This window comes from Lynx rufus, unplaced genomic scaffold, assembly GCF_022079265.1.
Source record: "Lynx rufus isolate CCGP_SWC_20201006 ecotype Redwood Valley unplaced genomic scaffold, mLynRuf1.p SCAF_8, whole genome shotgun sequence".
Lineage (NCBI taxonomy): Eukaryota > Metazoa > Chordata > Mammalia > Carnivora > Felidae > Lynx > Lynx rufus.
In genome coordinates this window covers 68,204,343-68,231,478 of record NW_025814896.1, presented here as the reverse complement: position 1 = coordinate 68,231,478, position 27,136 = coordinate 68,204,343, and the positions used below count along the sequence as shown (strand labels likewise).

At 43.0% G+C, this 27,136-nt stretch overlaps 1 protein-coding gene across 1 annotated transcript in view; it reads left to right on the top strand.

Moving 5' to 3' along the window:
• The first annotated feature begins 223 nt into the window (after window positions 1-223).
• Window positions 224-27,136, top strand: part of LHCGR (luteinizing hormone/choriogonadotropin receptor) — a 54,358-nt gene continuing 27,445 nt past the window's right edge. The window contains exons 1-6 of the mRNA XM_047069571.1: window positions 224-387; window positions 18,871-18,942; window positions 20,880-20,954; window positions 23,903-23,977; window positions 26,070-26,144; window positions 26,233-26,310. Coding sequence (XP_046925527.1) covers window positions 224-387; window positions 18,871-18,942; window positions 20,880-20,954; window positions 23,903-23,977; window positions 26,070-26,144; window positions 26,233-26,310 — 539 coding nt within the window. The remainder of the gene's footprint in view (window positions 388-18,870; window positions 18,943-20,879; window positions 20,955-23,902; window positions 23,978-26,069; window positions 26,145-26,232; window positions 26,311-27,136) is intronic.

Genomic DNA, 27,136 nt, shown 5'->3' with positions numbered 1-27,136 from the left:
AGGACAAGGCCGAGCAGGGAAAGCAGCAGGGAAAGGAGGGGATGGGGTCGCAGGCCACTACCCCCAGGTTGAGGCAGAGCACAGTCTCAGCAGTGGAGGGCGGGCGGGCACGGGAAAAGGGGGAGGGCAGGCCAAGGGGCGGGGAGAGGGGCGCGGGCGGCACTCCGGGGCTGGTCAGGGCACCCGCCCAGCCGCAACAGCCCGCGCTCAGGCTCCGCCAGCCATGGGGCGGGGGTTCCACGCGCTGCGGCCGCTGCTGGCGCCGCTGTTGCTGCCGCTGCTGCTGCCGCCGCGGGCGCTTCCCCGGGCGCACTGCCCCGAGCCCTGCAGCTGCCCGCCAGACGGCGCCCTGCGCTGCCCCGGCCCACGGGCCGGCCTCACCCTACTGTGAGTACGCGGCGCCCCGCTACGGGACCCTCGCTCGCTCCTCGCTCCGGGCCACTCTGCTTCCCTACTCTTTGGCTCCTTTAACCTGGAAGCTTGGAAAAAAAGGCTGCGCCCTGTCAAACTCCACCACCTTTTAGAGTGATGAGAATGCAAAGCTTGGGGACTGTCTCTGCCATCCCGTGCCAAGCCGCGCCTTGGGTTAGGGCCCCTCCTGCTGGCACCCCCTGCAGCCCCTGGCGGCCCCAGGGCTGTGATTTCCCCCACTGGGGCTGCGGCAAGGGGCGTGGAATTGCCCAGAAGCCACAAGGGAAGGCCTGCTCCCTGCCACTGCTTGGAAGTCGAAAGTGGCCTTGACCTTTGTGCTAGCCAGGTCGGTGAAGGTTACTGTGACCTCTGACACCCTGTGCTCCACTAGGAATGGGGTGGTCAGGCCCTACGGCAAGGGGTGACCTGGTCACTCGACTGGGATTGCTGGTTCGCCCGCCGCCTCCCTAGTGTACCGCTTAGTAGGCATACGAGTCACGGCCCTACCCTTTCTCAGACGTACTTGCATTTCAATCTGCTGGTCTGATCAAGGTGTGCCTTAGTCACGCCTCCCACATGCCACCCAGCCCTCCACGTTTACAGAGCGGGTTACAAAGCAGGTTAAAAGAACTGCATACATCAGCAAGTAGGGGCAGGAAGAGGTTTGCTGAAGTGATGCGGTAAAGAGAGGAGGGGCCTTCTGTACTAGTGTATCAGAGTGTCCCCTGTCTCCTTTCTTCGATTTAGAAAAAGTACCACACATTATATGATTCTATTATATGAAATGTCCAGACCAACAGAAAGCAGATTAACAGCTGCCAGGTAAGGGTGAAGGCCCAGTGACTGCTAATGGCTGTGGCTTCTGGGGGTAACAAAAATTATTTAAAATTAGATTGTGGTGATGATTGCACAACTCCTCCCTAGACATACTAAAAACCATTACACTGTATACTTTAAATGGGTGAATATTATAGTATATAAATTATATCTCAATAAATTTGTTAAAAGAAAAAAAGGAAAGAAGAGTACTATAAAAGTAGGCTTGGGTTATGTCCTAACCATTGGCAGTGATGGAATCTCATTCTTGGGCTGAAACAGTCTGTCAGGGATCCCCCCCTCCCTCCTGAGGGGCTGAGCCTCTCCCCTGAAAGAGTTAGTGGCCTACAGGGAATGTTTGCAGCTGAGAGATACAGTTTAAAGGCTGAGGGGTTTATATTAATTAGTTTCCATTAATTATCTTGTCAGCTCAATTCCCTGAAGGTGAGGACCATGCTGAAAGAATTTGTTTCAATCAATCAACAGATTCATGGAAGCTGCCTTCCTAGTCCCAGCCCTTGTCCTTCCCTGACAAACCTCCCTTCTTGCTCTTATGAATGATGGTGCCACTAACAGCCTTTCTCACTCGCTCAGTACTTATCATAGAGATTTCAAGAAACTGAGATCCAAAGACATGGAATAACTTGGCCATGGTCCCCTTTTGCTATTGAGTAGCAAAGACAGGACTTCATCTGTTAATTGTGTTTTTATATTTGCTTGTCTTTGTATTTAGGAAATTACCTTTTCCTAAATACACACACACACACACACACACATACATGTAAATGTACACACATACACATACATACATATATACATTCCCAGGTCCTCTCAGATTCAGCTCTTCACTGAGCTCTCTCAACAATTCCTGCTGCCAAACCATGTTGGCCTCAGGAGACTACCTCTTCCCTGGAGAAAGCTGAAGTGGAGAGTACAAAACAAAACAAATTCTCCCACTGCCCCATAGCACAGTTTAGAGAAGCCTAGAACCCCTCAAAAAGATTTTAGGGGTTTGGGGGTAGAGGTGGGAGGCAAGCACAATAGAAGAAATGCTAGCATGCTGAAGCTGGCTAGTCCCACTCCCAAAAAGGAGCTAGTCGTCCAGGCTCTGACACCTTTGGCCATCCCTGAGGGATTCTGGAGAATCCTCAACTTCCTCCCTTCACATGCACTATCTTGGCATCCACACCAAGAGCATCTTCTAGACATTTAGACATGTAAGGTTGGCAAGCATGCTGACCCTCACAAGGTAAGGCTTCCTGAGAATCAGTTAATTGAGAGATGACCTCCTCCTTTAGGTGAGAACCCTATGGGCACAATAAGGTGACCTCAACATCCATGTGCCAAGAGAAATACATAAGAAGGGATAGGAAGATAGTCACTTTAAGGCAGTGTTACTCAAAGTGTGGTCCTAGGCCAGCAGCGTTAGCATCACCTGGGATATTAGACATGCATACTCTTGGGCCCCATCCCCAATCTACTGCATCAGAAGCTGTGAGGATGTAGTGCAACAGCTGGTGTTTTAACAAGATCCCCAAGTGGTCTGGTGCATGCAAACGTTTGAGAACCAAGATATTGCTCTCCATGAAGGATATAATCTTGTAGAAAGCAAAAGTGTGTTTTAAACTTCCTGTGCCATATACTTCCCCTCTCCATATGCCTCCTCACACACATACATACACAAAATACCTATTTATTGCAAAAGGCACCTATGATCAAATTAAAGCCCCAAACTCTGCTACATATGGAAAATATACAGGATTGAGAAAAAGTTTTGTTTTTGTCTTCAAAGAGGAATAAGGGAAGGAATCCATGGAGAAGGACAGACTGAAGACATAAGGGAGGGGGAAGAATGATATTTGGTGAGGTAAGGTCTCAGTGAGGGTGGGAGGACAGTGTCAGTCTCAGATCATAGAAGGAGGGTTAATCCTAGGGAGAGGGATACTTCTGAGTCCTAGGGAAGAAGACAAATGGATAAAGGTATAACTTAACATTGAGGAAGAAGACAGGAAAAGTGAACAGCATCATACTGAAATCCTCTTGATGATGAATGAATGAAATGGTAAACACTAATCACAAGATAGAAAAAAAATGCTATGGATAACAAATTATCAGGAGTTCATAAAGAGGAGAGAGCTGAAATTATGAAATAAGGCACCCAGAGAGATGTGGTCTTGCATGAAGTCATGCACAGGGTCTGGCTCTGAAGAAAGAAGGGGAGCACTCATGTTTCTGGGGGTTGGAGGAGACAAGTACAGCACAGCATTTTAGACTTCATCACTGGCCCCTCAGTAGATGCTAATTTACATTTTAATCATTCCAGGCCTTGGTAGTCCTGCCTTGTAAGATTTCATGTAAAGTCCACTATTTGGTTTCAACAAGGGGGAAAAAAAGGAACATGGAGTGTAATTGTTTGTCATTGACAAGCCCACTGTTTGCACATTTTGAAAATGGCACAGTTCCATCATTCATACCGTTCTATACTTTCCATGTTTTATTAAAAACTGAGGTATTTAAAAACTAAAATGTGATACAAAAAATAGCCTCCCACATGCTCACTCATTTTAATTGAGGGGAAAAAGGTAAAAGAAAAAAATTGATTTAAAACATTTCCTTTTCCTTGTCTTATTAGTTCCAGACAAGTGGAAGAAGAGGGGGAAAAAATTCTCACCTTGCCCATGGTTATATAAAGATCTTTGTCTCTATGACAACAGAAAGGTTGATCTTCTTGATATGGAAACAGCTTCTAAAAAATCTGTTAGTAAGAAAATGCTAATAATAATAATGGGAATTTATTTTTTGCATGTTGTGCCTACTGAACAGAGATTAAACTTTAAGCTTTATTATAAGACACAGGCCAGAGACTTTGAAAAGATAAAATGTGCTGTATCTATCAATCCAGTGTTACAGGAAGATATTAGTCTCCTGACATTGTTCCTGAATGTCCTTCTCCCTCTCCCACCTTCAGTGAAAATCAGAGTCCAGGACAGTGTTCAATGATGCAGAGGAATTAACAGGAGGAGGGCATGGCCCCAGTCCTTGAGAAACCCACAATCTAGGTAGAAACACATGCAAGAGACCAGTGTGGGCAGGGAAAGAGGCAACAAGGGTCTAGGAATTCAGGACGCAGAGCAATTACTAAGGACTGAAATGTGTAAGGGAAGGTACCATGGGCAAATGGTTATGGGGCTGAACCTTTAAGGAAAGATAAGAAGAAGAGTCTTGGTGGAAGAAACACAGATTAGAATAGATTCAGATTCCTGGCTGGGTAGAAAAGAATAAAGTTGAATGGATCCTTCCTTGTTGAAGCTGCTCCCAGGCTTTAGGGGAAATTTTTTTTTTAAGGGAACACATACAAGTCATCAGAAATACTTACATTACCTAGAGGGTTGTGCAAAAAGAAAAAAAATCCCAGTGTATAATTCTTGAGTGATAGATTTCCCACCAGAATCATTCTTGGACAGCTGATTACAAAGGCATTCAATAAAAATCATGACTTGGAGTCACTTCCCCATGAAGCTCTCCCCAGTGTCTCCCACTCCCATACACACATCATTTGATACGCTGTACTGACCTATATTTTTGCATATACCCTGCCATAAGGTAACCATTTATTCAAAATAAACCTCTTCGGCCAGAGCAGATAGCTCAACCACAGCACACTTGACACCTGGGGCGAAATAATTACATGTTGTGGAGGGCTGTCGTGTACCCTACGGGATGCTTAGCAGCAGCCCTGGCCTCCACCCACTAGATGCCAGTAGCACTGCCCTCCCAAATTATGACCACCAAAAATGACTCTAGACATTTGCCAAATGCTCCTATGGGAGCAAAATCCACCCCCCACCCTTGGTTTTGAATCACTGTGCTAAAGTGAGAACCACTTGAAGAGGTCTTATTCAACTGGGGAATCCCCAAATTTCATGGGTATTATGGTCAAAGTGTTTCTTGAACTACTATGATATCAAACTGAGCAGACAGCTGAATAGGAACAATGAACCAATGCAAAAAAAAAAATGTGTATTAGTTGGGATGTACCGCATCTAAATGTCATTTTAAAAATCTCCATCCTAGAGGATGGGGAGGTGAGGAGGTGCTATGGGTAGCGGAGGGAGTTGTGTTAAATCGGCATCTATGCTACAGATTTTGCAGACCCCCAGTCTATCCTTTGAACGGGCATAGTACACATATCAGCTTCAGAGAAGCCAGAATGGAAGCTTACCCATATTGGTATGTCCCATCCAAATTGTTTTAGTTTTTGTTATTTGTTTGTTTTAACTCACTCATTAGAGAAAAATTCATCCTTAGCCCAGGATCCATTAAAACAAACCAAAGAGAGAAACCACCACCCAGAGAGCCTGGAGTGAGACCCATGGGTTCCCAGTCCAGGGCACAAGGTAAGAGTTCACAGGACATAGAGAAGCCTACCAAGTTCTTGAAGGTACAACAGCTTGGCCCTGCCCTCAGCTTCCCTGCAGATGGGCCAGATGACAATAAACCAATAAATCAATCAATCAATCAGTCTCAGAATTCATAAAGCTCTTGTCCTACCTCCCAACGCCACTTCTCCCACACACCCAACCAAAGCAAAGGCCCAAGATAGAGGTTGATCTTGAACCTCAGTTCTGACTCAGCATTCCCAGCTATACCTGCAAGCAATTCTTAAACCTGACTGTGCCTGTAAACAGACTCCTTGGGGGAAGCTTTGCAAGGACCAGATTTTATTAGTTTAAAAATCATCCTTCTGGGGACAGTGAATGATGGCCCCTAGCAAGACACGAAAAAAGCAAGCAACAGAGTTCCCAAAATCTCAGTGGAAATGTAGAGCCAAAAAGGTTCACACACCAATTCCTCTGGCATCAGACCCAGCTCCCCCCTTGGAAAGCAATAATTCCTTGAGGTTTTTTTTCTGCCTTATTTTTTTTTTTTAATTTCAAAAGCAGTAAGTCCGATTAATTTAGGGCTCCATTTCTTCTCCTTCACCCCCTCTATCTTCTTCCCAAGCCTCTCAGTTTGGCTTATTTTCCATGTCTTGAACTGAGGTACAAAAGCTTTTTTTTCCAAAATGTAATCTCTCATTGTAGCTGCACCAGACGGTGTCTTGGCCATGTATAACTGTGATCTTACAGATGGGATTTTAAAGCCCCGTGAGTCATGGTGATAGAGAGAGACCCTGCTGCTCACTTCCAGACCCAAAGGGGCTGGCTCCATGGGAACATATGTATTCTGTTCTGGCAGCTCCCCTTTGGTGTGCAAAAAATCATATTTAATGCAGAGTTTAGCAAATTTCTCACCAGCTATTTTTTAAGAGGGGAATTAAAATAATCCCACCCACCAGACAGGTGGGCTTTCTGACTTAGTGGGTAGCTTCTAGCAGCTTCTCTACATGGTCCTCATTTACTCCTACCTTCTGCCGCACAGGGAGATGACACCCCCTCCCAGCCAGAAAACCACACACAGCTGCCCTCTGTGTGGTCATGAACCACAGCTCTTTAATGCCACTTGAGCCAAACTCAGAAAAGTCCAATTTATAAGTAAAACTCAACTTTCGGAATGAAGGGTTTGTTTTGTTTTCCCCTGCTGCCGTTACATTTCTCCTTGACTCTGATGAAATCAGGTGACTCCTGGGTTCCTAATTCTACCTCATGAGCAACAGCAGACAGCATTCCTGAGCCCACAGGGGTAGTGGCTGCTCTGGTATGACAAGGTAGGGTCCAACACAGCCCTCAAACTATGTGAATTGATCAACAGGACAAAGACCAGGCAGACCTGAGTTCTAGCACAAGGTCCCCTTTCCCTAATTTGCACTGTGGGTTCATGCTAGGGATAAAACCTCTGTGCTGTCTATAAAAGGGACATGACTGAGTGGGGCTGACTGTGGTGAAGATACACAAGATGGCAGAGCCAAAAGTACTGGGAAATAAAGGTTCCACATAACTACAAAGTATGATTGTAACAATCTGATGCTACAGAGAAGACTACAAACCCACAGCTGGTGCATGAGGTCGAACAGAAACTACCTATCATCCAAGGGGCAGGCCTGATGGAATAGTTTTCTTCCTGGGAGGTGTTAATTAGAGAAAATGACCCACTAGCTCTTCTCAACTTGGAGGGTGAATAAGTTAGAATCCCAAAATAGCAGAGCTCATTATTGCCTGGAGTCTGATAGGCTAGTCGTGTCAGGCCAGGCTGAACTGCCTTTCAAACATGCCACCTAACACCTGATTATAGGCTGTTTTCTATCATTCCACTGGATTAGTCGTGTCTCTCCAGCTAAAGCGTCTGAGCCTATTCTGGGTCTTTTCTGTTCCCCATTCCCCATCCTCAGCCTCAGGCTGACACACAGAAAACCCTCAGGTCAAACCTGTTTGCCATTGAGGAACTCCATTCTGAAATGTACAGGACAACTTGTAGAATCCGTAGACACCGCCCGTGCCCTCCAAGAGCTCCCAGTCTTCAGCCATGGGAGAGAGAGGTCTAATTCTCGGATGACTGCAGGGAAATGCAGAAGGTGATAAAGTCTTGTAGGAGTTCAGAAGAAGGAGCCATCCCTTCTAGTCTGAGTAATGAAGAAACCTCAGTGGAGGCATCACTTGAGCTGTAGATCTTTACACCTTGCAGTGTACCACCTGCAAGACCACCTCTACAGTGGCAGCCAGGCCAACGTGGTCATCCCAAAAGCTCAGTCCTGGTCTTTGACACCAACTTAGGCCACTGGGGACTCACGATTAAGAGCCTTCAGCTCTCTCACTGACCATCAGCACACACCCTATGTTATGGATCCCAATGGAACAGGATTACTTCCCCCAGGAAATCTTAGGTGGGACTCTGATTAAGGTTTTTCTCATTTGTAAGCACCAGAAATCAACTCTGACATATTTAATCATGATAGAAGAACAAGGAGGTAGAAGGATGTGGGCAAGATCCAGAGAGAATGTGGCATTTTAGCAGCAAGAGGTCAGTTCCCTTTTCCCAAGATTCCACCTTTACAGTGAATCAGCTCCATGGAGTCCTGCCTATGACAAGTGTTAAATTCCTAAGAAAGAGAATCTGATTGCCTCAGGCCCCACCCCTAAGGCAAGAGCATAGGGACACAGTCAATGAGACACTCCACCCAGAGGCAACCAGCCAGGAGGTGACTCTAAAGAAGGGACACTGTGGGGACACCTGAGTGGTTCCGTCAGTTGAGCATCCAACTTCGGCTCAGGTCATGATCTCACAATTCATGAGTTTGCTGCTGTCAGTGCAGAGCCCACTTCAGCTCCTCTGTTCCCCTCTCTCTCTGCCCCTCCCCTGCTTGAGCTCTCTCTCAAAAATAAATAAACATTTCAAAAAGGGGGGGGGGGCAGTTTTGAGCCAGGCAACCACACAAATTGGTGTCCACCAGAGAGCTGAGGAGTTAGCAAAAATTGAAGGCACACATGCCAGTAATTTCAGGCACTTCAAATCCATCCTTAGATTAATTAGAAGTATGTAGTATTTTAGTTGCAACCAGCTTTTATGGGCTCATTTAAAAAAAAAGAGTTTTGGGGGTGCCTGGGTGGCTCAGTCAGTTAAGGGCCGACTTTGGCTCAGGTCATGATCTCACGGTTTGGGGGTTCAAGCCCCACATCGGGTTCTGTGCTGACAGCTCAGCACCTGGAGCCTGCTTCCGATTCTGTGTGTCCCTGTCTCTCTCTGCCTCTCCCCAACTCGTGCATGCTCGGGCATGCTCTCTCTCACACTCTCTCTCAAAAATAAATTATAAACATTTAAAAAAAGGTTTTTAAGTGTCTAGAACAGGAGCTTGTAATGGAAGAGTTTCCTGAAGCATATCTGCATTGTCACTGTCCTGACAACATAATATTCTCTGCTTCTAAAAAATACTTTTGAGAAATCATTACAGATAATGCAGACATTCCCTGGGGAAAATTCAACATGTAGTTTTATTTATCAGAGTTAGTCTTGTCATGTTATGTTATTGCTAGAAGAATTCAGTTTAGGGGGTAAAGATTGGGTTATTTTGCTTGTGTCTTTAGAAAACTTTAAATGGGTTTTGAGTAAGGGCTTAGATGTGTTTACCATTTTCCTCTGAGGCTTTATATTTTTAATTTAGTTGTTGCACAAATGACTTGGAAAATCCATTATCTAGGGAATCTTCTTGAAAATCTTGGTTCACAGTATAATTCATAAATTCCTCACAGCTTCTTAGGTGCTCTGGAAAGTCTGTCTTGGAGGAGAGTCTCTCAAGTTGCACTTTCCAATGGGAGGGTTCCAACTGAATGAGCAAATGAGAACTCTGCAGGGTGGCTCTCTAGAGTTGCTAAACATTTATTTGTGAGAGACAGAGAGAGACAGAGTGTGAGCGGGGGAGGGGCAAAGAGAGAAGGAGACACAGAATCCAAAGCAGGCTCCAGGCTCAGAACAAGCTGTCAGCACAGAGCCCAATGCAGGGCTCGAACCCATGAACTGTGAGATCATGACCTGAGCCGAAGTTCGACCCTCAACCGACTGAGCCATTCAGGGGCCCCTAGATTTGCAATATTTAATGGAAGGTTGTTCTTTATCATTTTTTTTAAAGGGCTATCAGGTGACACCTGTAAGAGATACCTGAGCCCAAAAGAAAGGTACCATGTAGGAATACCTACCATCCCTCTCAGGTGTCTTATCTATAATCAGCAAAGAGTCAAGAGTCAGGGACAAGTCACAGATATTTTATAAAGTGTGACCCATGACAAATAGAAGAGTCCATTTCAAAGTACTGAACCCACCCTACCCCACCCCCACTAATCCTCTACCCTTGACAAGGAAGTTAAAGTTGTCACTAGAAGCAACACGGGTAGCTTGAATCTTTCACATTAAGTGAATTATAAGTACTTACTGTGCTCTTATCTTGTGCTAGATGCTGTATTATAATTGTATAAACATTTCCTTATTCAGTCTCAAAAATCCCTGGGGTAGTTAGTGTCATTATTTTATAGATGTGCTATGATTTGAACCCAGGCATTTCGGCTCCAGAGTCTGTACTCTTCACTGTCCCACTGTGCTGCTTCTAAAGAGAAGGCATATGCAATTGGTGATGAAGGCATGTTCTATAAAGTATATAGCACCTGAAAGAGACCTTTAACCAAGGGTAGAATTTGACCTGCAGAGAAGGGTATATGTGCCAGATGGTGTCTGAATGTGAAAGTGTGAATGAAGACAGAAAAGGGTGGGGCAAGTTCAGGAAGTACAGTAGTCTGATTTATCCAGATGGCACTGTCCAGTAAAAATATAATGCCAGTCACATGACTAGTTTTCATTTTCTAATAACCACACTTAAAAAGTTTTTAAATGGCACAATTTTAACAAAATGTTTCATTTAATGCAACTGTACAAAATATTATCATTTCAATATTTAATCAGCATAAAAGCTATTAAGGAGATACTTTATATTCCTTCTTCTTGCCAAGTCTTCAACATCTGGTGTATATGGTACATGTACAGTGCATCTTGATTCGAACTGTATTTCAAGCACTCAATGGCCACTTGTGGCTGGTGGCTGCCTGATTGAACTGCACAAGTTTAGTGTATGGGTTATGTGAGAGGAATAGTGGGTGGCAAATGAAGTTTGAGGCTTTATTTGCAGGGCCTGAATGCAGAGCTGAGGCATTTGTAGATAATGGACAGGCAAAGGGGAGGCATAGAAGATTAAGTGAAAGAAGAGTTACATGGTGGGAGTTATCAGGAAGATTAATCTGGCCCAGTTAGGGGAAAGCCAGGATAGGCTCAGAGGAAACCAACTCAAGCACTATGGAACAGTCTGGGGTGGAGAAAAGAATGCCTGAGAAAAGTGGCAGTGAGAAAGAAATAAAGGCTGGAAGCAAGAGACAGTATGAAGGTAGAGTCCACCAGAGACTGGGTGTTCAATGGTGGAACAGAGGAAACATTCATACAGGGTACCTGGTAAATTCTCAAATAACAGTACAAGAAAAAAAAAAACTGAGTAGTCATTCTTGCTGAGGAGGACAGGGGAAAGAAAGAAAACCCACTCAGGTAGTCCCATGGAGGAACAAGAATTTGAGCAGCATCTTTGAAGTTTAAGACTGTGAGCACATCCCTCAAGAAACTGATGGTTCTATCAGAAGGCTGGGTTTTCACCAGAGAACCAGAGGATTGTGTAGCAGAGTGTATCAACAAACCCCCAAAGAAACAGCACTGATGTGCTTTGTTTGGTGAAGGACACAGCACAGGAACGAAGCGACCTATGTTCTAGTCCAGATTTGCCACTGAATTGCCACGTGGTTTCAGGGAAATCATTTCAGTTTTCTTAAGATTCTTCATCTATCAAGTGAGGAGCCTTTTCACCCTGAGTACTTGAGTCTAAAACAGTAAAGGAGTAGCCAAACAATGAAAACCACCTGGATGGCTTTTTTTTTAATGCTTATTTATTTTTGAGACAGAAAGAGAGAGAGAGAGAGAGAGTGCACACAAGCAGGGGAGGGGCAGAGAGAGAGGGAGACAGAGAATCTGAAGTGGGCTCTGAGCTGTCAGCGCAGAGCCTGACTTGGGGCTCAAACTCACCAACTGTGAGATCATGACCTGAGCCAAAGTCCAACGCTAAACCGGCTGAGACACCCAGGCACCCCTGGATGTACTTTTAAGAAACATTCCAAATTTTCTGATGTAAAACTGAACAAATTGCACGTCCATCTATACTGACTTAGTATTTCAGGTAACATTGACATCTCAGCTCCCTCTAGGTAAATGCTGAAGACAAGAGGCCAATAAATGAAGACATACCCAGTAATGAAGTTACCAAGTAGATCAATGCATTTGAAAATGCAATGATTTAAAATCATTTGGAATGGGGAAAGCCATTTTTATTTCATTCCAAGATGAAAGCAGGGTTATTATAATTATTGAGCAGCTTTGAAAACAACACAGAAATTCTTAAGTCTCTATTCTATTTAGAACAAGTTCTTATGTAAAAAATACAAAAACATTAATATTCTTTTTAAATAAAGTAATGCTTCCCTCTCCCATTTCAATGAGTTCATTAGGCAAAAAGGCTTTGAGTGTCTCTGATTTCTGTCTTTTTTCCCTCCTTCTGATTTTATAGCATTTTAAAATTCAGGGTGTATAGCTCTAGCAATAAACTAATTGTCTGTGAAAGACGGATGGATGTTTGTAGCTTTCTTAAATCGATAATATAGATGGCTTTCTAAACAATTAGGGGGAAGTGAATAAAAATATTTCACTTCTGCTGTGCTGGGCAGAAGGATAGGTAAAGGCTCTGTCTGACAAGATGACCTAGAACTCCACCCAGTCTTTGGGGAGTCCAGACTGCTGCAGGACATTTTCCCTGGCTCTCATCTTCCTCTGGCCCTGCTCAGCCTGTGTGCTTCAGAAAGTGGTCCTGCCCTGGAAACCCTTATGCAATCCAAGCTCTTAAAAACCAAGGGGAGGTGGGGAACCTACAGTCGTAATTGGCTTCATGCAATACCTATCTTTAAAAGGAGAGAGTATGTCAATTGAACTCTATTTTCCCTTCACCTAGGGAGTTTGCTATTTAAAGGAACCTTCCACGGAATCATTTTGTAGAACAAAGAATCTTTTGAAAATGCAAATGTGTCCCAATTGATAGGTTTTTATAAGCAAGGATTTCTAAATCTTGTGTTTCACTGAAGGAGGACACAGCCCTCCAGACTGAAATTCTCCAGCTAACTTTATTTTGAGGGTTCATTAACAAGCCAGTGAGTAGACAAACGGGCTCCTACCAAGGTCATCTGTGTTATTAAACTCAGAAGAAAAAAGTCAGAGGGTGTCAAGCCCCACCCTTGAGTATTCCAGAGGCCCTAGGAACAATTAAGGAGGACCTGATAATGTGGCATTATCCCTCTTCAAGGTGACTGAGTTTATGTGAGTGCTATTTGCTTATCTGTAAACTGTCCCCTGGTGCTGATTTCTGACACAGAGTGCATTGGTGACTTGGCATTTGGGGTTGGCTGGGAAGAGGAGTGAGTCTGGGGCCCAGGTGAAAGAGTGGATGGGAAGGAGCTCTGAAAGTGGGATGGCCCTTCTGACCAGTCCCACCTTGAGGCAAAGAGGCCAAGCCTGGACCCTGCATTGGCCAGTCACTGGATGCATGCTGCCCAGGAGAGAAAATGTGATCTTGGGTGACGTGGCAATCTTTGGCTGAGGGTAATTCCAGGGGAGCAACTCAGCCAGGAACTTCAAGCTGCCCCCTCTCCCAGCCTCTGGGGGAATAAGTGCCTCAGTCCTGAAGGGTGATTTTGGCAGCCCACCACAGCATCCTCTACAAGAACTAACCCAAATGTACTGGCAGCCTCAGCACAGAGTCTCCATCTGTGCCAGGGGCCCAGTTTGAAAGTCAGAACCTAGCAGTGAGAGATACCAGGTTGAACCTAACCAGATAGCAACTAGGAACTGTTCTGGGTTAGCAGTGTCTTCTAAGAGTCAGGAATGTAGGAATCAGGATCTGATGACTAAGGAGAAGGGTGGTCAGGGACTCGCTTCTAGATGGACTCTGAGGAGACCAGACAGGCTGCAGGATAAGGAATCAAGGAAAAAATAAGGACCAACATGAGGTCAGGGGGAACAAATGTAACTCAAGATACTGCAGGTGTACTCCTGCCCTCTAAATATTGTTAGGTTTAGTGTAGACAATGCAGAAAGACACAGGACTTCACCAGAGTCATGATCAATCACAGGATCCCAGAACTAGAGTGAATGCTTAGTTCCAATGCTAAAGGGTTGTAAAGAATGCTTCTATGTTAACTTTAACCCATAACCAGAAGGGTTGGGGGCTTGCAGACAGGATTCATGAATAAATGGAGTTTTCATAATGGATGAAACTAAGGCACACTTTGCCATCTTGTCTAAGTATTTGTTTCAACATCTGTGGCACAGGTGCTTGAGCAAAATGGGATCTGGCCATAATCCAGGTGTCACCATGTTGTATCATCCATTCATTTAAAAATCAAAATTTTAAATGGTAAAAAGAAAGGAAGGAAGGAAGGAAGGAAGGAAGGAAGGAAGGAAGGGAGGAAGGGAGGGAAGGGAGGAAAGGGAGAGAGAGAAAGCAAGAAAGCAAGCTGTGACATGTAAAAAATACAAGTATCTGGATTGGTCCACACATACATGAACTTCCTTCTCATTCACTATTTAGGAGGCAGAGAAAACTTTCTATCCCGCAAGTTCAACCTCACATTTGCCCAAGAAGCCTGGCTCTTTACCACCATCTGAGCTGCATCATTTGGAAGTGTCACACTCTTTGTCTGAGACAGAAAAGGCTCTGCCCCTCTTTTATTTGTCTTTGCTTTATGAATAGCTTTCATTCCCTTTTTTGACCCTGGACAGCAGAGCCGCTGAATTGTCCTTGCCTTTGGTCTTTTTTTCCCAGTTCTCTCTTGCTGCTGCTCTATATCAAATCATATTGACTAGGCCTTTCCACAAGAGTTCCTGAAGTTCACACAATTCTTGGAATACATATAGGCCTAACTTCAAACACAGAAAAAAAGAAGAAAGTGGGGAGGGAAGGGAAAAAAAGGGAACTCAATACATCAAAACAAAAAACTTTTCTTTTTTTGTCTCTCAGATGCAGACGGTTAAGTCAATCACACTTCTTCCTTCAAGCAACATTATCACCAGTCCATTCAAAGTCACTGTTTTCAGTTACTTATTTTACCCCCTTCTCTCATTTCCTTTCAACTCGCCATAGGCAACCATCCTAATACGTGCTTAGGTGTTTTCCCTTAAAATGTCTAATGTTTAGTGTGCATGTATGTTCATTCTGCAAGTAGGATTTCGTATCATTACTTTCTTATTGCTCTCAGCACCATGATTCTAAGGTCCACACAGGCTGTTCTCTGTGCCTTTAGACTCCTGCTTCTAACTGCTGACCTGTTAGGTATGCACTGTCCCCACTACCATTCTCACACTCAGTAACGGACACTCGGTTTGCATCCACACCCCGCCCCCCCCCCCACCATGCCACAGTGCCATGAAGAAAATCCCTACATAGGTTACCGTAAGTATCAGTGTCAGAATTTCTCTGGGGTGTATACAGGAATAGAACTGCAGGGTTATGGAGGCACTTGTTCACATTGCTAAAAGTTTCTGGCCTCATAAAAGCACCCATCAGAGAAAGAAGCACCTTCAAAGGGAGTACATTCAAATGGTTATTGGCAACCACAGGCCACATGAACAAACGTTTAAATGCAGGAGACAGGCCTTTGAATGCTTAGAAACTGCTGCCAACTGAAGATGAATCAGGAATAAAGACATGACATCTACAAAATAAAAATATAAGTCAGTGGGAAAAACAGCTTTGGATTCATGGAACCACATTCTGCATCTCACTTCATGAGAACACATCTAGCGTCAAAAGCTCAGTACACCTGCGTCACCTCACCTGTCTCCCCATTCCCTGGCCCCCAGGCCCCTTCCTCCCCCCAGTCACATCCACACAGCTACCCACTGTTTGCTCAGTGGCTCCTTTCTGGTAGAAACTTTATTTTTACTCTCATCACTACTGCCTTTCCTGAGCTGCAGCATCAACGTCAACTGCAAAATTTCATCTTGCACCAGGGCTGTTCTGTAGTCACTGGGGACGGTCAGTGCATGAGCTACAGCTTCTCTCACTTCTGTTCAGCCTTTGCTCCTCATCCCTCATCCCTACATCAATCAAAAGCTGAGGCAACCTCCCTGGTCAAATCTGAGCCAAGTGCTCTCCTGGGAACCACACCATACTCCCTTTTGGATGGGGAGGCTGCCTGCTGAGAGGCTCCAGCTTCTGGCTTCCATTTGCATGAATAAACAGCTCTGAAGGTTCGTTTTAAGCTTTTATGTAAACACTCTCCAAAATATGTTCTGCACTGCATTATCCCTAGCAATAAAGATTCTGGAATCAGAATTTGGCTGTCAGTTTTATTGATGTTGCATGGGGTACAGTAGAATACAGCTTTCTCTTCTGGAAATTTATTGACTTGGCAGGGCAGAGAGCAATAAAACTGTGTTTTTAATCAGTAAGCCAAGCGGACATGATTCCAGAAGAAATATAGGAAGCAAACATGCCATCGTAAGAAGATTTCTCCCCCCACTGTCCCTGTTCTTCTTGGATGCCCTGTTAAATAAGTTTGGGTATTGAACAATGTGCTTGGTGGGACTGTCTTCAAGAATAAAATCAGAGGACCCAGTTTGGATTACTTCCTCTAGGTTGCACCATCTCTAAGAGACTGTTGAGCAAAAGTATTTTTCTGAAATGAAATTTCTTTGCATTAGCCCCTGGAGAGGAACTGTTGGTAAGCTGTTTTGCAGGAGAAATTGTGAGAGTGTGGCATTTCTCCTCTCAAGAGAAACAAGGTCACAATGCCTGTCCCTCCACCTTGCTCACTGAGAGAGAATAGATTACCTGGATATATATCAGAAGGAAATAAAATCATGAACTCTACGAGATCTCTGTATCCCATGTTCATTGTAGTAGTATTCATAATAGCCAAGATACGGAAACAATGGATGAATGGTAAATACACACACACAGAGGAATATTTTTCAGCCATAAAAAAGAAGGAAATCCTGCCATTTGTGACAGCATAGACCAACTTGGAGGGCATTATGCCAAGTGAAATAAGCCAGACAAAGACAAATACTGTATGATATCATTTATATGAAATCTAAAACAAAACAAACAAACAAACCAAAAAAAGTCAATTTCCTAGAAACAAAGAAGAGAATCATGGTTGCCAGGGGCTAGGGCGGGGGAAATGAAATATAAATCAAAGGGCACAAACTTTGGGGCACCAGGGTGGCTCAGTTGGTTAAGCATCTGACTATGGCTAAGGTCACGATCTCTCAGTCTATAGGATCGAGCCCCGCATTGGGTTCTGTGCTGACAGCTCAGAGCCTGGAGCCTGCTTCAGATTCTGGGTCTCACTCTCTCTCTGCCCTCACCCGCTTATACTCTCTCAATCTCTCCTCAAAAATAAATAAACATTAAAAAAATGTTTTTCTAAAAGGACACAAACTTTGAGTTATAAGACTATGATCTGATTATCTAATGTACAGCATGGTAACTATAGTTAACAATATGGTTTTATATATATGAAAGCTGCTGACAGTAGATTTTAAGTTTTTTCACCTCCTGCCCCCCCCCCAAAAGAAGAGTTAACTACGTGAGGTGACAGATACGTTAATTATTTTGATCTCTGTAATGATTCCACAATGCATCTGTATATCAAATCATCACATTGTACACTTTCAATATATACAATTATATTTGTCAGTTATTCCTCAGTAAAGTTGGGAGGTAGAAAGGGACTGGGTTAGGAATCACATACTTCGGCCCAATATCTCACCATAGAAAGAACATTTTGGGCTCAGTCTACTTGCTCGTGTTACTTTGTTTGGGCTACTGAATCTCTTTGTGATCTAGTTCTTCTGCTATCGAAGGGAAATACCCAACTCATACCATTGTGTGCCTGTAAGGTTATAGGCAGGTGTGCACAGCTCATATAGCACCTTATACCATAGCAAGTCCCTTCCAAGACTGCAAGACAGCTCACTGATTAAATGCACTCATGATGCAGAAGATGTTCTTTCCTGGCAACTAAGACAATGTGCTTCATAGACACGTGAAAAGCAAGGCAGCATCTCCCACCTCCACTCTCATACTCCTGACATTGACTTCCCACCTGAAATGTCCTGGTCCCCTCACCTCCTCTCTGCCAATGCTTGGGCCAAAACACTAAACCATTGTAGATGCTTGATAAATATCAGTTGAACATTCATTCCTGCTTTGCAGACACTTTCTTCTGAGCTATCTGAACACGGGGCTCCTTTAGCGCACATACATCATCCTGTTCTGCTTTTGCTATTGCTGAATAATTGCTCTTTTCTCAACTTTTAGGTAACATATAACTTTAATCTCTATTCCAGAATGCTTAGATTGTTCCTCTGGATATAGGCAAGTGCCTGAAGGAAATGTTCTATAGATGTTCTCCCAAAATGGCATGAGATGCCCATGTGATTGAACCATAGCAGCCAACTGCTCTGGTTGGGAGGAAACTGAAATTGGCTACCTGGGGAAGATGGTATGGACCAAAATAGGAACATGTTCCTAGTGAATCTTTCCTTCTCCTGCCTGCCTGGTGTCCAATTGTATTTTCACCAGTAATTTCTTTACTTTACCCAAGACAGTTTCTTTTCCATCTTCCCAACCAGGCCAATGGGGCCACCCTAGAACTATTTATCAACTATTTACTTGGTGTCAAGCCCTGTTCTTTACATGGCTTATCTTGATTAATTGTAACAACCCTGTGAAGCTGGAATTATTATTCCAATTTTATAGATGAAGAAACTGAAATAGAGGGCTTAAATAACATCCTCAGGATCACCTGTGGAGACATGAACTCCGGTGTGTCTGATCCCAAAGTTGAGCATCTTAATACAAAATAAATATCTTTGATAAAGACCAAGAGTCAGTTATGGCACATCTCTTTATTGATGTAAGTTAGAATTCTCCACCTGAAACCAGTGTCTGTAACTCTGTAGATGCACACACACACACACACACACACGCACACACACACACACACATTCATGAACTTGAAAGGTACCCAGTCTTAAATATTAAACTCTTGGCTTTCCTTTTTTCTTTTCTAGATCACTCACCTATCTCCCTATCAAACTAATCCCATCTCAAGCTTTCAGAGGACTTAATGAGGTGGTAAAAATGTAAGTAAGATACTACATACCAAAAGACATTCATAATTGGAATAATTAAAACTTTTGTAAGAGAAAACATAGTTGAAAGGGGATAATTCTTCTAGAAGAGAAATTGTGTTCAAGAAACCCCAGTATTTTTATCTTTATAATACAAATAATATCTAGGGACCTTTGAAGAAAAGTACGATTTCCAAGAGTCATTAAGTTCCAGATAATTAACCTTGCTTCAATGAACGGAATGCATTTTGATAAGTGATGATAAATTTCTCACATAGAAAAGAAAATAGATTCCAATCATAAAAATCCTCCTTCTGCTACAGCAGTTATTCCCTTGTGTCACATTTTTAGATAACACCCACACAGAAGAAAATGTGTTGGAGGTTTATTGTGCATCAGAAGACAATCTTTATACCTAAAATAGAAGATGTGTATGACAGACACACAGTATTTAGAGCTGTATTGATAAAAGGCCTTTATCAAAAGTATAAAGCAACCTGATAATACAGTGTGATCGCATATTTCTGTCAGATGTCAATTCAACCCATTCTCCCTGGCTCTCAGCTGCCAGGGCATAAGACACCATGCATGAGAGGGAACTTTCTCAGGAATCCAGTATTCCAGCATCCTCCTTAACGTTAGTCTGAGTGAAAGGACCTCAAAGGCCATTTAGTTCCTAAAGAGCATCTCTGATCTTAACAATTCACTGGGCTTTTGAAGCAGATTTACATCTGTAAAGCAGATGAAGATACGGCATCATCAATCCTAGCTCCTTGGGGAAACTTGGACTGCTCTTTAGGGTACCAATACGCAATGGGGATATTAAAAATAATTCCTCAACACATAGATGTCAGTCTCCTTGAGCCTAACCCTTATTCTTCTGCTCCCAAGTTTAAATGTTGAGCTTTGATAACTTAATGCATTAAGACCTCCTCATGAGAAAAGTAGCCACAGCTAAATAAACAAACCATTAGGTAGGAATGAAATGAATCCGTCCAGCAACAATCCCTTACTGTGTTGCTCATAAAAGACATTAACTGCCTTAGGCTCAGCCTTTCTGTGGGCTAAAGCTCTCAAGTCTGAAGGCTTCAGTGAATGTTAACCTTAGAAACACTCAAATGTACAATTTGTGAATTTGAGACTTTTTTCTCAGCTGGTAGCAAATGGTAGCTTATGGTGGAATTTTAGGGTAACATTGATATTACCTGCATGCTTGAGATGGTATATGGCAAAGCTGGGCCCTTTATGTTCATGTCTTTAAAAAAAAAAAAAAAAAAAGCCATCCATTAATCCATTCATTCATTGATACTCTACGTACCAGGCAATATCAAGTTGCCACAGATTCAGAAGTGAACAAGACATACTCCTTGTCCTCAATTTGCTAAAAGAATGAGAAGGACAGCCAAAGAAATAGACACAACCTAAAAAGGACACTACGTGCGGAAGTTGACCACCTTGCAATTACCTCAGAGCAGGATTTTGGGAAAAGCGTAAAGAGTTATGAAACAATGAATGTAACTCAAATTAAAACCTCACTAGGATGATGGAATTGGGAATCCAGACATCCAGATCCCGGTCCTGAGCCTTCCCATAAGCACTATTTGCCTCTCCTCTGAGTCTCAATTTCCAAAGCTGTAACACAAGGGAATCTGACTAGATTTCCTCAAAAGACCTGTCCACTTCTAACAAACTGTGACTCTTGAGTCATAAGATAAACAAGAAAAAAAAACCTGTCACATAAACAGGGGTTACTGAAACCCGCATTTCAACAGCACCTGGGTTACAGATGCCCATCAGTGCTTCTAAAGGGAGATGGCAGCACTTGATGATAGGAGGACAACTTAAGGCATCCCACTGGAGCCCCCAGTTGTTGGGTCACACCCATAGCTTATTATTATGCAGACATGGTCATTTCTTTCATGTTTCTTCCCTTTTTTTCTCTCCCCTAGTGAAATCTCTCAGAGTGATTCTCTGGAAAAGATAGAAGCTAATGCCTTTGACAACCTCCTCAATTTGTCTGAAATGTAAGCATCAGCTAACACATAGTTTATTGCTGTACACTATTACCCTCGCTGGCTGGAGCCTACTCGGTATTTGTATTCAAGCATCCACTGCTAGGAATCCAAGAGGAAAAGACTGCAGCAATTACTAGGTCTGGGCAGGCACTAATTTCTCTCACTGCAGTGGCCTGAAGGTTGCCATGGTGACAACTGCTTCTCCCTGGGAGCTGTATAAACTCTGAAACATCAGAACACAAAGTTGGAAATTAAAATTGACATTGTGGAGTCCTGCCAAGTAGCTCTTACCTTATGGAAGGGAGGGTATGAAGTACTTGGGGTAGTGGGAAAATCTGAAAGGGAGCTTAGAGATCATGAATTAGTACATTGGGGACTGTTTGGACATCTTCATTTAATCAGTAAATGATTCTTGGAAACCAACCATGTAAAAGCCCTGTGTGGGACATGTGTATGTGTTTGTTATTCTTACTGTGATGTGTTAGAATTGATTCTTAAAAAGAGTTCTTTCCAAATTATCATTTTCCTCCAATTTACAAAAAAAAGATGGGTGAAGACTGGCTCAATTCAGTTTTCAGGTGATGAACCTACAACCCAAAGAGTTTAACTGACTTGTCTGATGTCACACAGCAAGTTAGTGCTAGAGCTGGGGCTAGAAATTGGTTCATGTAACTCCTAAGCCAGGCTTCTTACTGCTGCCTTGTTTGGCTCAAACCTGAGCTTGTACAAACTTCACCTGCACAGGAGTTTTGAAAGTTAAGGGAAGGGGAAGGATGTTAGCAACAAACATTTTCTGTACACTTGTGCCTGGCATTTATTTCCTCAAGGTTGTATGAATCCTCACAGCTACCCTGCAAAGTAGGGTAATTATCCCTTTTGTTCAGGGGGAGGAATGGAGTTTCAGAGGGTCAGTAATTTGACCAGTGTGGCACCGTAGACAATGGCAGAGATGAGATTCCACCCCAGCCTCTCTTTCTCCAAAGCTTATGTATTTTCCACTACACTACAAGGCCTCCCTATGAATGGTCCAATTAGCAATTATCTGAAGAGAATAATTGATTGATAAGTATGTGAGTACCCGCCACATGTCCAACCAAGGGTCACATGCTGCTGGAATACAGAGGAGGTAAAATACAAATCTTCCCCAGGAGATGACATTATAGTCAGGGAGGTGAACCTAACTCACCAACCAATTATGGGGAAATCTAAAATAGTGGGTATTCAAATGTAGATTTATAGTCTGGGCTTGGCTATGAAGTAGAATTGGGGGTTGGGGGAGGAGAGAGGAGGTCATTACCATTATAGATGACAGTCCTATCCCAGACCTCAAAATCTGTAGTTTTAACAGACTTCCCAAGTGATACAGAAGCACAGCTTATACTGTGAACCACCAGAACAGTTAAGATAAATAAATTGCTTGTGATGCAACAGAAAGAAAAATAAAATGCTCTAACGGAAAATTTATGGACTTTTCCCAGGGAAGGCCCTGAGACTAGGATGTTAGCTCCATACAGGCTCTTTTTGTTCACAGCTATATCCCCAGTACCTAAAACAATGCCTGACACATGTAGGTGCTTAGTAAATGTTTGTTGAATGAGTGGTTTAAGGTCAGACCACCAAAAATCTTTAAGAGATAAAAGTTCCTTCCATCCTACCCACATGGCCCATGACTGCTTGACTAAGTTGTTGTAAAAATAATTACAACAAAACATTACTCACCTCTAAAGAAATTGAATAGACATAAAAGTTGGAAACAGGCACCAATGGTGGGTAACTATAGTAAGGGGTAATGAACACTAGTCTCAGAGTCAGAAAAACTGAGTTCACTTCCAAGTTGTACTACTTCTCAACTGTGTGACTAGATAGAAATCATTCAACACCCTGATTTCACCAACTATAATAGTAACTGTTAACACTGGTTAACAATTACTGTTAACCAGTAATTGTGAACCAGACACACACACATTTACTCCTCAAAAACTACCCTATGAGGAAACCGAGCTTTAAATGATGTAACCAAGGTCATATAATCAGTAAAACGAAGATAAAACCAGGCTGACTCCAGAGCCCATCTACCTAACCAATACACTATATTTTCTCTATAGAACTAGAGCAATTATCATTTCTTTGAGTAGTCATTGCATGGGGAAAGAGAATCAAAGGCATTGACTGGCCTTTTATTTAATCCAAAGTAGACAGGCAACTGTGGCTACTTCTCAAAGGGTCAAAGTCACTGGAGAAGTAGGGAGAAGGGCAACCACACCACTGTGGAGTTATGGCTGTACTTACATATTGTACAAGGCCTAGCCTCACACATTATCTCTACCTGTTCTATTACTCACTACGTAGCAACCTCTGAGGTAGGAAGGACACATATTATTATTCTAGTTTTATGGAAGGGCACACTAGCTCAGGAAAGTTAGGAGGCTGGGCATCACCACACAACAAATTATTTATAGAAGGGGTATAAAATCCCCAAATCCAAGCCCCTGGATTGATCCAAAGACTGAATGCCCATCTGGATAACTGGCAGTGCACCTGACAGCCCAACACGAAGAGGACCAGTCTGCCTGTAAGGGAGAGTAGCCAATTTGCTCATCTGTCCTGGGAGTGGAATCTCCCATCACCCCCTAGTGCGTGGGCTCCACTGTAGGGCAGGACCTACTTGGCCAGGAGTCCTGGAAGTTGGTGCTGCTTCATAGAGTGGGGTGGAACAGACTGCCAGCTATGGTATTTACACCTGCCCCAGCAAGAGGGTGAGAGCAGAGCTTCCTAGCAAGAACCATTTGGGTCCCACTGTGCAGTTTCCATCCCCAGGCTCTTAGGAGCTCCTCTCAAACCTATGAAAGTCACTTGATTTTTGTTGGTGCCGTTTTCAGCCAGCATCCGCTGGTGACCATGGTCTTGTGCATTCCAAACAATACACATCTGTTAAACTGCTGCCTCTCTCTTTACAGACTGATCCAGAACACCAAAAACCTGGTGTACATCGAGCCTGGAGCATTTAGAAATCTGCCCCGGTTAAAATACCTGTGAGGATTTCTCCTTTTTGAGAAACTGGGAGGGAAGTTGGGCATCTGATGAAAATCAAAACAATTAAAAGATTGGAAAGAATTTTTTTAACCATATACTTAGCAGTATTTGCATGTCTGCTTTCAGCCTTCTGATTAAGATTTAATCAGCATTTCTTGTCAGCCACCAGGCTGGGTGCTTCCAAATCCGTTTAACCGGCTCCTGACCTTTTCACTCTCCAAAAAACACACGAGAAGAATATCACCCCCTTTGCAGTGGTTTTCAAAACTAACAGTGGGGTTGGGGGGTCATGACACTTTAGAGAAAAGGATAAATCAGAAACTCTAAGGTGAGGTGATGATGGAGACAGAGCTCAGATGAAAGTGGAAAAGGCAATTCTAATTTGACACCCATCCCTAGTGAAGAATTATTGATTCCTTCACTTCATTTGTTCATTTATTCAATAAGTAAAAACTTTTTAAGTATTGCCTTGAAGTAGGCGTTGTGCCATGTAAATGAAATCATTATGTTCTATTTCTATTTCCCTTTAAATCTTATTAAGTCTACTAGTTACAATTATAAATTGAGTACCACTATAACCCAGCAGACTCACTGCCTTGCCTGCAAAATCAAAATTCCTGAAACTTGATACAATCTATAAATTGATCACTATGGATCTTCTCACATGCCAACCAATCACTTGTTCACACAGAAAAATTTAAAGCCCCCTAACATAGATGTTCTCTCACTCTTTTTCCTGATAAGTTAAATTTCATAAAATCTTCAGAAGATGGAAGTTCACAACCCCCACCACCTCAAAAAAAAAAAAATTGGAGAGGGAGGAAGGACATCTCTCTGGGTCTGTGTTCCATGCCATCTGTACAGTCTCGCCCTGGGGCCTCCTCCAGGGGCTGCTGCAGGCACTAGCATGGCTCCTTTGGCAGTTCGAACACTGGATGATTCCCAGCCCAGGTGTTCTGCTTTTCCAGGCCTCTGATGGTCTGCAGGAGACATAAGCATCTGCAGTATCAACCACGTTGGGAAAAACATAAGAAAATCCCAGAACCAAATTTGCCCGCTATAGTCCCTTTTTTACCCCCCCTGAAGAGTGATATTCCCCCAACCCCAGTACACATTGCTGTCTAAGCTGCACTGCCATCACTAGCCGTAAACAGGGCAAGGATTCAGTGCAGTTTGGAATTACAGATAAGAAGGAGAATCAGAAAGAACCAAAGAGAAACCTGGCTCCCTTTCTTCCATTGCCACCAGAGTGCCAGGCAGTTCATATCAGTTTCTTCAGTCTATGATGGGTGAATTTAAAACTTGTTTAGGGGAGGGGTGCCTGGGTGGCTCAGTCAATTAAGCATCCAAGTTTGAGCCCCGCAGCCCAAAAAAAAACTCAGGGGCAATCCAGATTCCTGGATTCCTCTAAAGAAGTCCCACTCTTGTGTAGTAAAATATCCTTCAACTTAACCTATCACTGAACCCTCTCTCTTCTTTGAAGTTTAAACAAAAGGTAGGAGGAAGAAGAGTCTTGAGTAGCTCCAATAACCAAAAGAATGTTCAATGATTTCAATAAGTTATAAGAAAAAACTCCATGAACCAGTAGGTAGCTAAATAAAAAACAAAGATTTTTAATAATGAGGGATATGCATCTCTCACATGGAGATTAATATTCCTAAAATCTTTGAGTTAAAACCTATTCAAAAGTAGAGGGATGCTTTCCAGAACTATCAAGAGCAAATTACCGAAAAGGAATGGAATGGAATACAATAGAAAAATGCAACTGATACAATAGGAAAAGACAGGCTGGAAACATAAATGTAAATGAAAAAGAAAATGTAAATGAAAAACATAAATGTAAAAGTATAGTCCCAGCCCCTAGATCTTTAAATAGGAGCCTTACAGCAACTTCTCCCATAGTGTTAGGGGCTTTAAAATTCTGACAACCTTCAACAGCTAAAAGTGCTACCAATAAAGTCAAACTCAATATTTTTTTAATTTAAAAATAGTCTTTGCAAAGTGCCTTTCTACTGCTTTTACCTTTATGCCTTAATAACAATCACTTTTATTCATTCTCTGCCCACATCGCCACCCTGCCCCCAATCACAGGAGCATCTGTAACACAGGCATCCAAGAGCTTCCAGATGTTACGAAGATCTTCTCCTCCGAATTTAATTTCATTCTGTAAGTACCAGGCTGATTGCTATGCATAGCAGTTTCCTATTTGAAGCTAAAATTTGGAAAGTAAATATTTCTCATTTTATTCCTCAAGGGAAATTTGTGATAACTTACACATAACTACCATACCAGGAAATGCTTTTCAAGGGATGAATAACGAATCCATAACACTGTGAGTAAACTCCCAGATTCACGTTCTGCCATACAGGCTCCTGCTATTCTCACTTCTAGCTTGAGGTAAGCTCTTTCTCATCTTTTACCACATTCCTCATTCACTGGTAAGTCTTTATGACCTAAAATGCTAAGGGTGAGAGTAGTTGCATGGGATTACAGCTGGGTCATGTGTTCATACAACAACCAACTGACCCATTCAGTTTAAAGTTAATGAGATGGACCCTGAGGACTTACAGTGACCAAATTTCCAACTGATGAAATTGTTCATTGCATCATTGGAATGCTCTAAAGCTGGGAAGAGACAGCCTGGAGGGAAATGGCTGCCCTCATGCAAAGAGCACAGAAATTTCAAGTTTCAAATGAGAAGAGTTTGGAAAGACATTCTCCAAGTAGGTAGAATAGTTGATCGAGAGAGCCTGCATTCACTCACTCACTCTCTCTCTCTCTTTCTCTCTCTCCAATGTTTTACTTTGCTTCTGAGGAGCACCATCTATACCCATTCCCTACATCCCTTAATACTTGAAAATAATGTATTTTTATTTGACAATCACACATCAGGTTACCAGGCTCACAGGCCCTATACCTTTGATGCTCTTTCCTAAGGCATTGTTATTCAAAGTATGATTCATGGACCAGCATCTACTGCATCTTCTAAGAGCCAATTAGACATGCAGACTCTCATGACTCAGAACTACAGACTTGGAATCTGCAAGTTCCCAAGTGATATGCATGCACATAAAGTTTAAACGGCACTGCACTAAGATAACCCAACTTATTATCTTCCACTGTTCATCTGCCTGACTTCCTTCCCTCTGGGATCCCTG